This window comes from Mesitornis unicolor, unplaced genomic scaffold (assembly GCF_000695765.1).
Source record: "Mesitornis unicolor isolate BGI_N332 unplaced genomic scaffold, ASM69576v1 scaffold856, whole genome shotgun sequence".
NCBI classification, from domain to species: Eukaryota; Metazoa; Chordata; class Aves; order Mesitornithiformes; family Mesitornithidae; genus Mesitornis; species Mesitornis unicolor.
Genome location: NW_010188675.1, coordinates 16989 through 29023, shown reverse-complemented (window position 1 = coordinate 29023; position 12035 = coordinate 16989). Strand labels below are relative to the sequence as shown.

The following is a 12035-nucleotide window of genomic DNA, read 5'->3' as shown; positions in this document are numbered from 1 at the left end:
CACTCTGCCAGAGACAAGCGTTTACTCTGGGTACAGAACACCAGGGTATCATAACCCAATGCATTCACCCTTGGTTTTATGTTCAGTGTCTGCTCGGCAGGGATTTCTACAAGATGCAGGCGTTACACTACTGAGTAAGGTTTCTTTTCTGTGGGAGGAGGGCTTGATCAGCCCTTGCTGCTTACAAAAGGAGCAGTTCACGCCAGCCCAAACACACTGCAGAGGCATGAAGAGTGGATGAAGATGGACACTGATCAGGAAAATCTCACACAGGCAGAGAAAGAAAAGAAATGAAACTCCACCAAAATGCAGAACAGCACATCCCTTTCCTCTTCTGCCCGGACAAATGACTGTAAAACCAGAGGTGAAGATACAAGAACATTCACCAACAGAAAGAAACCCAGCAGCTCTTCTGTCAGAGACGTAAGAGTGGCTTGTCATAGGCAAACACAGAAGCTCTCCCCAAATGTTTGCCTAATTTTAGTATAACTTTAAAAAAAAGCAACCAACAAACCACACCAAACCCAAAGGCGAGCACTGAAGTGCAACACCTGGGTGCTTAGGTATAACCACAAAGAAAGTACCAACACGCATCTGTTTCACACTCTTTCTTGGATTTAACCCTTGCCACTTTTCAAGCCATGAGATATAAAAGCAAAGAAAGGTCAAGCAAGTCATTTATGAGAGCCAGCCACCTCGCCATCTCCTGCACTCCTCTATCATTTTCCTGTTTGACTCTGCAAAAGGTGCCACTTTCGTGTAGCGTCGTTCACCAAAGCAAAACTCGTGCTACACAGCACACCCCCTCATGCAGTTAAACAACAGGAACTATCACCATCCTGATGTTCATCCTCAAGAATGAATGGTGTGAAGGAGTGAACTTCTTGTTCATCCTCAAGAATGAACTGCCTGGAAGTCAAATAAAAGCAAGATGGTTTTTCAACTGCTACAGCACCATGTCCAGGGAGTAAGTCTGAACAAAGGTGTATTTAGGTCTTTCATGATCTGGAGACAGGGATGAGCTGTAGCACATGCAATCTGATCTACCTATGGACATCCCTCGAATGTGATTATTAGTCCGGTTTTGTAGCAGTTACTCATGGCCAGGAGGAAAGCTGAATAGCAAGGAGGTGGAAAACATCAGTCTAACTCAAACCTTAAGTAACTACAGAAATTCTAAAGCACTGACTGAGCGACAGACCAGGGCTGGCTCTCCCTTCTTCCAGCCGTCACAGGAAACACCCACAGCATCATCCGGTAACTGCTGCAAGATGAGATGCTGCCTGGAATGACAGGGAGCAAAGCATCTGCCACGTAAAACAAGGTCTGAAAGAACTCGGAGACATTAAGCCCAATACACTCCTGACAGAGCTGACCAAAACTGCTGGTGTCACAAGATGCAGAGGTACGATTAAGCAGCTCTCCAAGGGAAAAACCAAGAAGTCCTTACCGACTTTGTAGTGTACGCAGCCTTCCAGGTCCCCCACAGACACCCAGCCCTGCCGCTTCTCCACCTCTGGATCATTGCGCAAAATTTTGTTCCGCAGCCATGATAAGTAATATACCCTCAACTTATTCTTCTTTCCTAGGATTTGCAAAAAAAGATACAGCACTTTAACTCTCCCACAAAAAGCCAAAGTTTTGTGACCTTGAGTACAGCGGGGCTTCGTGCTTTGTCAAGTGAGAGAACAGCACCAAAGAAAAGCCCTGGTGATGGTGACGTGCAGGGGGGGACTGGAACATGAGCAATCCTGTGGCATTTGACAGTGAACCTACCTTGTGACTCAAGTTTCATGCAGGATATTCACACCTGACTAAAATTCTTCCCTTAGGCCAAAGAATAGGTCTGTATAGACACGTGTATCATCAGAAATAATCACACTACCTCGCATTTACTCTTTGGTGTGAAGGAACGAACACAGGTATGGCCTACAATGGCCATTTTGAGTAAGTGTCTCATTTAGTTCTGATTAACTGACAATCTTCATTACAAATAGCTATTCTCTTTTGGATGCCTTTTCAGGTGAGAATTACTTTGTCATCCTTCGTCTCAGCCAGTCTTTCTGTTGTTTTAGTTCATAAATGCAAACACTCAACAGCAGCCTAGGATGGCAGGTTCATATAAAGAGAAGGACTGTGTCGCACAATCCACTGGACCTGGCAATCTGGGACAAACAGCTCTTGCCACTGCCCACCACGGTGAGTCTGGGTACGAGACACGGAGCTGCCATTCCTCGCTGGACCCGTATCTCTGACGCTGTGATGTACTAAGCATCCTCTGAGGGCACTACCATCCATAGGGAACAGGGGCCTGGGTACCTTGCAGAGCAGAGTCCAAGCTGTTTGTGAACAGAGGTTGGAGACACTACTCCATTTCACGTTACTGATGCTTTTCACAATATAGAACACTCTCGTGTTACTGCTCATGCATCTCGTTGAACACAGAATGAGGTTATTTAATGGTATTTTAATAGGAGTGCACTTAGATAGATGCCCACCCATCACAGAAATGAGCAAACAGGCTGACAAACCATAACTTGCTGAGAACCAGTTAATTTTAAGGATATGCAACATTTCATACTTCCCACAAACCATTTTACACATTAACCAGGTAACGAAATATCCCAAAGCCTCTCTGAAATGAGAACGTAACTGCTAAAAATTGGAGCAAGTCTTCCTGTTAACAAGAACACCCGTCCTGTGATTTTCTGTAATAGAAAATTCCTCAACCTAGTTTGTGACCTAATTCTTCTTTTTAATTGCTTCCACTCCAATACAGGTCAGACACGTTTAGACACTGAACTAACCTGATATAGTAATTAGCACATTGAGTCCTTCCAGAACATCCATTTGCTGGAATCGTCTCCTTGTAATCAGCGAATAAACTCTTCCTTGCCCACTTCTGTCCAGCAGCCACAATCCATTCTCTGTTCCCACCAGTAAATTTACTCCTGTTGATAGACGGAAAAAAATACTCCATAAATCTCGTTATGATTCAGAGGCCACCAGATGGTCATTGCTTTGAGAACTGGCTCTTACTTAGTCTCGCTAATGGTACCTGATAATTTCTCTGCTGCTCTGTGGATGACCCCCCAGAAAAACGAAGAGAAAAATAAAAAGGGATCTCACCATTTCAGTTTTTACCCAGCAGAACACTGTATGCCTACGTAACCTGAAGGATGATTAGTTCTGCTGAAGTCAATATTGATCTTTAAAAAAGGAAAACGCTTTGTGAACTTGAACTTCCCCGGTCACCAAAGTGCCAGTGAGCACTGCCAAAGTCCAGCACCGCTCCACTGGCAACACAGGAGATCCAACGGAACGACCTCAGGGCCTCTACCAAGTAAAAGAATATCCCTGTTTCCCCAAATACAACACTCAAATCGGAGTAGGACCAAACCTGTGGGAAGAAGTCGTAAGGAAGTGGAGTGCTTGCTTAAAAACAGCCTGTGTTTGGTGAGAAAGCTTTTCAAATTAAAGGAGTGAATCCAGCTGAAGTCCAACTGCTGCCAAGGAAGCGAAGGCTCCAGTGGGTTGCTGACATCAGAGGACGTCAAAAATGGTGTTTGGCTGGCACAACAGCCACATTTCCCAATCAGCAGCTTCGAAAGAAACGACACGAGGTCTCCTGCTGTAACAGGCAACCTCCTGCTACCAGCAACGCTCTGATGAGTACCTGGTGCTCTTCAGCCTTAATGCACATTTAATTACAGACCTTGCCACACAGCTCTGTTCTTAATTTGAAATCGTGGACTCGTACAAACATGTATCGCACAAAGTCTATGAAGCTGTAAACTGGACATCTGCATTTCCTTTGGATAATGTTTCATCTCCTTCATTCATTTTCCATTCCAGACTCAAAAAAGCGAGGAGGAGTAAAAGGCTGGGCAAGGCCCATAGAATGCGTCTGAAGTAGCAAGATAGTCAAAACAACTCAGGAGCTTAGTGTGAGACTGGGACAAGGTCTGCAGCTGTTGAACACTGGTCTGCCTACACTCATCTTGCTTTTATACCATGTGCAGCTGACCCAGTTATAGGGGTGATCCAGCAAGGGTCTGAGTAAGCACTGACAGCAAGAATTAGGGAAGCCAAGCTTTTGCACAGACTGATGCCTGACCTGCTTCAGATTCTTGGAAAACCTGACATGCATGACAGCAAAAGGCTTCAGGTTTGAATTATTACCACCACGTCAGGGCTCAGTGTGATCAGCTGTACTCGTATGCAGCTTAGACAAGAGTTAAGTATCATGAGCCGCATCAGTTACTAAAACATTTGCAACTTTTGGCTCTTTAACAAGTGCAGTTTCAATTTGGTGCCCGGTCAAAACATTGTCTCATTCTGATGCTCAAAATCCCTTGCAAGTCATCTGTTTGCCATCTTCTCCCAGGAAGGAGGCGTCACGCGAGCGACGCAGGTATCTGCTCAGTGATCCGCTCCGGGACCTCCTGACAGGAGAGGTGCAATGCAGCTGTGAAATCTGCTGGGCACACGCTGCCAGCCTCTGCTGCTGCCTTCCCTTCACACACACACACTCAAGCACTCCTGAGCTCACCCCACAGAGCAGCACAAAGGACCTCCGAGTTGAATTTCTTCTTGTATTTACGAATTTCTGGACTGTCACTCTGCGGGCGGATGTTGGTCGGGTTGACGTTGACAACGGAGCCCTTCCTTGCATTTTCTCTCCTGACAGGCTCAGGTTTTGCACTAGATGCTAGAAGGAAAGACATGTACAGACATGAAAAATGTGAGTGTTTGGCTGCATCTCACATTTCACCTGTTTATAGCAGAATGAAAGAAACCCCAGAGGGGTGAGAAAACACCTTGGGAGCATTACAGAGCCCGAGGGAAAAAACAACACATCTGGAAAATTCCTCAGGCATTCCTCAGTAAGCCCCATGGTAACACAGAAGCAGAGCCACATCTGTAAGAAGGGCAAAAGCAGCACAATGACAGTTCAACAGCGACGAGGAGTTTCAGTTTCTGGAGAAGTTACTGACAGTTTCTATTTCCAAGTGACAGGCCCTCCCCACTGCCCCTCAGGACAAAAGAAACCAGCAGTGACATTTTCTGAGAAGTGTAAAGCATACTCACGAGAGCTACAAGAGGGTCCTACTGGACTGGTGGGAGGGGTGATAGGCAGAAGTCTAGGGTCTATGAACGAAGTAAACGATGTTGTAGATGATGTGCTGCTCTTTGAAGTGGTGCCTTCGGGGCACGGGGTCTACAATGAAAAACAAGAGCTGCTTCAGGAGGAGGATGCCAGAGGAGCAGACAGCAAACAGCAACGCAGTGCCTCTGAGGTCCAGAAGACGTGGCACGTGGCATACTTGGACATGAGGAACAGCTTTAGAGCAGTTAACACGGTAAAGATCCAGTGAGAGAAGAGGAGCAGGGAGTTGTGTGAGGATGCTCAGCCAGGCACTGCAGTGCAATAACCAGTCCCCAGAAGAAGAGCATGTCCACCACTCTCTGCAGCCTTGTCTGCAACAGGGAGCTGTTCAGATCTCTTAGCAGCACAGAGGACGCTGTTGCCTCAAGTGGGGCAGTTCAGGACGGGACTCCTGACAGAGCCGCTGTCTGCCTCTGATGACTCCCCAAGGGACCCCTGTGCTCACAGCAGCGCTGGGGGTCCCTCTGGGGCTGCCAAGACACGCTGCCCTGGCCCCTCGGCACTCCAGCCTGACGCTTGGACGTAGGAAAGCCAGGGACAACGAGCAGAGGTAGATGAGAGTGCTGCATTGCTGATACAACAGGCAAAGGAGCAGAGGGTACAAACCCTTATAGTTGTGTAAATGGGGAGGAAAAAAAGAAGGAAAGTAAAGAGAGCAGAGAGGAAGATTGGGGCAAATAAGTGGAACAATAAAATCTGTTTGGGGGCTCAAGATTTCTTATCCGTCCCCTAGATAAAGCAGGAGCTTTTAAAGAAAAGAAGGGATGTGGTGAAAAATCTCATCATAAAAGGAGACAGGACAGATGAAGTTAAAGGACTCTCAATCTCAGGCTCCTACAGGCTGGAGGAAAGTGATGGTACAATTCATTCAACCTGTACTTCACCTCTTACCTTAGTCAGAAGCTTGTTCTGAGGTTCCTGGCCAGTCAGGGGCACTTTTGGTGGGTTCACAGAGGAGTCTGAAATTTGGCTTTGCTGGAGGAGATCTGGCAGAAGATAGTTCTGGTTGTTTATGCTCCAGAGGCCTTCTTGAGTGCTAGGGATTGGCTTCCCTAAAATCTGATCCTGCATATGAGAACACACAGTTAAACTCCACATTAATGCTATGGAATTCGCGTTAATTAGGACGGGCTTCCACTCCTGAAGTGCTCTACAAATGTTCCTCATCTCCAGACAAAGAAGCAACTTCATCCTCAGAGACACTTAAGATAGAGTCAAGAGACTTGTCCTAGCATTACAAATCAGACCTCTACCTACCGCAGTCAGACGCAGGTACTTCCCAGTTCTGGACCTGCATTTAGTTCAAAGGCCCTTTCCCTTCATTTCACTGCTACTTTCCCTTGACTGAATTAAGAAATCTCCTTCTAGAATGATGACACTCAGTAGGATCCAGTATCAGCATTCCTCATGCAATGATGTTTGGTGCTGCAGATCCTCCCACAGGATCCCACCAGCTTCAAGGAAATATTGTAAACTCTAAGTTGTGAGGCACCACACAAGCTCTCTCCCTGACAGCACAAAATGCAGAGTCAAAGGTCGGTTTCTGGGAGTACACAGCTAGAAGCTTTGAGAGGAAGAAAGGTGGATGTGTAAAGCCAGCGGTGCCCCAGATGAAGAGGGACCTGAACACCATCGGCACTGGAACACAGAGAGTGACAGGAGCCAAGTGCTGCACTAGAAAATTCCCCCTGAATTACACAGGAGCAAAAGGCACCACCAAACTCGAGTGGCTTCTGGCTGGGTGAAGTCAAGGCAAGTCTGTACGTTGTACTGGCCTTGACAAACGACCTACTGAAATAAGAGCAGGTTTTTTTGAATGCCAGCCAAGAGATGAAGAAAAAAAAAAGGTAGTAGATAATTCTAAATGAAAGAGATTTGGCTTTTAAAAGTCAAGTAATTAACCAGAACTCAAATTGATGCTTTAAGTACTTTACATTTTAATTGAACTATAAAAAAACCAAACCAAACCAGTATTTGAGATTAGCAATGAAGGCAGCACGGGGCTTTTTTGTTCAGTTTTGAGTCAGATTCAGCTGAACTGAACCAACTCCCCATTTTATCTGAGCAGTTTGGGACACCCCGACCACTTCCAACCAGTTCGTGCTGATGGGCCAGAGAAAGGGGCGTTGGAAGAAGTCGTGAAGACTCATGATGGCTGTGGTTGGTGAACCAGTGGTGGGAGGAATGGATGGGATTCTCCATGAGGAAGAGGCATCAGAGAGATGAGTGAGGAGAGCTGACAGCCATCTGTGTCTTCTCCTTCCCGCATTGTCCTCCCCAAGTCCAGCAGAAAATGTGACCTCCACCCTTTTCCATCCACCCCCATCCCCAGTCTGGGCCTCGAAGACTCCATCCTTCTCCTCTCCCTCAAGCAGCCTGTTTCCAATGCCTGGATATCAGGGGAAAGGGAAAGCACTGGGCTGGTTCTGCCACAAGAAGAACACTGGTTTTGCCAGTATGTAATACACCATTATATATACACACCATACACCATTTATGAGCTCTTCTCTGAAGCAGGGACTTTTCTCCTTGAGGATGGTGGGACAAAAGCAAAGTGGGACTCCTTCCCCAGTCAGGAAGGATGCCACTCTGCTCTGGTGCTTAGAAATCACACCAGAGGTAAAGAAAACCCCTTTTTCTTCCTAGCCCTGCCACAGCTCACGTAAGCAGCACTGGGAAAAACACCAGCTTCACAGCGATTTATTTTCCTTATCTGTGAAACAGGAGTACACTCAGTGATGTGTGAGAAGTGCTCTGACGCTGAGTGAGAGTCTTGTTACCGTATTTTTTGTCTGTTTTCAACCACAAAGAGCATTGTTCTGCTTTGTACGTCTTCATCTTTTCTGCACTAATATTTATCACAGGGGAAAATCCACCTGACTTGAAGTCTCTACTAGAAACTACAGCTGGCAAGGAAGGAACCACAACTTAACATAGGAGAAGACACATATTTCTGCTAAGCCAGCAGCGAGAGATGAAGTGTTTTCCCCCTCTTCTGGTATTTCAAGTAGTAAGAGATGGCTCTCTTTAAACTGGAATAAAAACAGTCAAGATTTTCAGAAACAGTAACAACGCACACCGACAACAAACAGTACTGTTTTTTGCAGCCTGCCCAGTGCCTTCAAGAACACTGACATCAGAAACCACCAGGTCAATAACAAGGACAGATAAAGGAGCACAAATTCGTGCCTAAACGTAAGCATTTTTACAGAGAGCACAGAACCTGAAACTATACATTTTTTCAAGGCTTACAGCTGTAATTTGCAATGATAGAGCAGGACTTCAGAGTGAAAATGCTGCTGAGAAGAAATGGAGACAGCGTTTATCACGCACATTAACGATCTCCCTCCTCCCCACTGTACCACCCCCTTACAAATGGCCAAATTACCTTCTGTTCCGCAACAGCGCTCTGGGGTTTCAGTTCAATTCCATCTGGGACTCTCGTCCTTGAGAAATCTGCCACTCTGCTGCTTCGCAGTTGCCTGGTAACAAACTCCAATTAATGAACAAAACTACTTCAGGGGAAATAAAAAGAGAGCTCGAAACCCAAAAAGCAAACCCCTCCTCATACGCATTCAAAAGTGAGCATCACTAACATCCACTAGTTACACCTACGGGATCTTGTACAGAAGCAAGCTGGTCAGTCTGTGGGTGGACCCAAACGGACTCAAGCCTGAGGATCACTCACACGCAACAGGAAGCTCTCCCCACCTCCATGGAGACCACCCCCTCCTCTCCCTGCACTTCTTCAGACACTGCATAGCTCGGGCAGGTAGAGCTGGTCCCTCAAGCCGGCCTTTGAGAAGTGCCTGAGAACTTCTCCTGTGTCCTCCTGTGCACTGCGCTGCGGGGTGCGGGTACGGGCCACTCTGCTCTCCAAAGAGCATCTATGGTGGTACCTCTGCCAGTGCCTGCTGGGACAGGCAGCACTGGAATTTCACAGTGAGCATCAGGCCCTGAGACACAGACATCCTCGCCTCATGTACAGAGCAGCAAAGGAAATGTTGCCTGGTGCACGCAGAGACAAGAGGACGTAAGAGCTGCTGGGCTGGCAGGGGCCAAAAGCCCACCTAGCACAGTGTCCTGTCTTCAACAGCGACCAAAAGCAGATACTTAAATAAAAGTAACAACAAGGCAAGCATCTTCTTTGATACAGCCGAGACACAGACATCCTCGCCTCATGTACAGAGCAGCAAAGGAAATGTTGCCTGGTGCACGCAGAGACAAGAGGACGTAAGAGCTGCTGGGCTGGCAGGGGCCAAAAGCCCACCTAGCACAGTGTCCTGTCTTCAACAGCGACCAAAAGCAGATACTTAAATAAAAGTAACAGCAAGGCAAGCATCTTCTTTGATATAGCCCAGCATATCACAGAATCACAGAACCGCTCGGTTGGAAAAGCCCTCTGAGATCATCACGTCCAACCGCTCCTGTCTACCCCCTAAACCATATCCCTAAGTACCTCATCTACCCGCTCTTTAAACACATCCAGGGATGGTGACTCCACCACCTCCCTGGGCAGCCTGTGCCAGCTTCTGACGACCCTCTCAGTAAAGAACTTCCTCCTTATCTCTAACCTGAACCTCCCTTGGCACAGCTTGGTGCCGTTTCACCTTATTCTATCCCCCATCACCTGGGAGAAGAGCCCAGCACCCACCTCTCTCCAAGCTCCCTTGAGGCAGTTGTAGGTGGTGATGAGGTCTCCCCTCAGCCTTCTCTTCTCCAGGCTAAACAAGCCCAGTTCCCTCAGCCGCTCCTCATCAGGCTTGTTCTCCAGAGCCCTCCCCATCCTTGTGGCTCTTCTCTGAACACGCTCCAGAATCTCAACATCCTTCCTATAGTGAGGGGCCCACAACTGAACACAGCACTCGAGCATACTATCACTTCCTACACAACCAGTGGTATCTTTGCATTTTAAACTTCTTCACCCAAGTAGAACTGCCTCCAACTTCTGCCAGCCAGGCTCTGGCCCTATTTCTGCGCGTTTCCACCCCACATTATTTATTTATTCCACTTACGTATTTTTATCCCTTCATTTATTACTGCAATCCATGGAAGCCTTTACATTTCTGCTTCCTCTCCAGTAATTACAAAACCAACAAGACTCAGGATGCTGGTGTGAAGGGCTCTACAGCACAACGCCGCAACTGGTAGGAGAGTGCAAGGGCTTGTTTTTAAATCTGTCCGATGCCATAACAAAGGTGGCTTGGTGAGACAACCACCAACTGAAGACGGCTGTGAAGAAGTAGAAGTTGCTCCTGCCCACAGGAGGGGTAAATATTTGCATACTAAACTTAGGAGGAATGGCAAAATATGGAGTAGAACCAATGGTGAGTGCAAGGACATGTCCTTAACAGGAAAGCAAGCAGCAGCTGACCTTAAATTATGTCAACATCCCACTCATTAGGGGGAGAAAGTAATTCCTAGCCACGTGCACAACTGCACCTCGTTCAAGTTTTGGTAGGGAACAGCATATAAAGTGCAGAGAGAGTAAACTGAACTACACAGAATGAGTCCCAAGAAACTCAGTGTTTTAGGGGGATTGTGAATGCTGCAGGCAATGGAGGAGAAAGCACTCTCGGTAGAGAAGGAGAAATTAGCACTGATGGAACAGACATGCTATACAAGCAGCTCAGATGCTCGATCACATACACTGACGTCCTTTCCTTAAAACAAAAACCTGGTGTGCGTGAGGAGGAATTCTGGCTCATCTCACTGAAAAGAGAAACAAGAGCAGAAGTTGTGTTACTGGTGACAGACAGCTGCCCCAGTCCTGGCTTCCTCAGAAATGAGCTTCCTCAAGGTGGTTCACAGGATTTGTCCAAGAGAATACAAAGCTCTTGTGTACGTACTCGCCCCAAGTCAGGTCCTACTGGGCACCTCCATGAAAGCTGGAGCGTAGAAATCAAAAGGTGTTCCACAGCCCAGGCAAGAACAAGAAGACACAGATTTCTTCTATAGCCAACTAAAACCTGGCTCAAGCCGTCTCAGAAGGCCACACAGAAACACTCCTACAGACTGCAGGGGGCTTCAGATCCCGCATTCACAGGCTTTAGCCAGCAAGAAAAACAAATCCCTTCACTGTGTCCAGAACATGCAGAGTTTCAATGCTGGCTGCTGCCTTCATTCAGATAACTATCCTTTTTGCTATTTACTTCACAGGAGCCAGGATCTATTTCCCAAAGTATCTCTCTTTTAACACAAACAACATTCAGCCGAGGTGAAGGGACTTTGTGAACAGACGAGATTACACTTGTGACTTTACAGGAGTTCCTGCGGTGGCTGTCTGCACAGGAAGGCAAACGGGACAGGGATCACCCTGCTAACTCCACTTCTCTGGAGGAGTGCTGGGTCTCACACACACAGGAGATGCAGATAACACACGCAGATCTCCAAAGGCAGCGATACCACTCCTCCAAATCATTACAGCCTGCAAGGATTGCAGCAATCTAAGACTTACACAGCAAAGGCACTGCTACAGGGCAAATCCGTATTTTTATGTAGAGCCTTTCTGAGGTCTAGGATAAATTCTATGACTCAGAGTGAGTAAAACTTCTTACAGATCAGAATAAGGTGGTTTGGAAGAGGAACAGTAAGAAAATAAAGGCATTGCAGTAAAAAGACAGATCTTTCAGGTGCACTGAGTAAGCTGCAAGATTTTTAACATTCTCCCTCTTCATCTCTCGGCTTTGAAAACGAACTTCCAAAGTGCAAAGCAGGAGCACAAGCAGGCGCAAAACCTCGACCTTCTTCAGAGCAGCACAGGGGAAAAGCCTGGTACCAGGCCAAGGCAGCAGCCAACAGTGCCAGCAGTACCATAACTCTGTGCATCCCCTCCCGAAAGCTGACAAAGCTGCACATGCAACCA

The 12035-nt window shown here is 47.0% G+C and overlaps 1 protein-coding gene across 1 annotated transcript in view; it reads right to left on the bottom strand.

The window, feature by feature from the left end:
• The window catches only part of LOC104533804 (mitogen-activated protein kinase kinase kinase kinase 4-like), a gene marked incomplete at its 5' end in the record, with an annotated part of 39379 nt that overhangs the window by 13379 nt on the left and 13965 nt on the right, over window positions 1-12035 (bottom strand). Inside the window, 6 exons of the mRNA XM_010185797.1 lie at window positions 1451-1585; window positions 2808-2951; window positions 4553-4711; window positions 5092-5221; window positions 6062-6235; window positions 8559-8652. Of these exons, the coding sequence (XP_010184099.1) occupies window positions 1451-1585; window positions 2808-2951; window positions 4553-4711; window positions 5092-5221; window positions 6062-6235; window positions 8559-8652 (836 nt within the window). The remainder of the gene's footprint in view (window positions 1-1450; window positions 1586-2807; window positions 2952-4552; window positions 4712-5091; window positions 5222-6061; window positions 6236-8558; window positions 8653-12035) is intronic.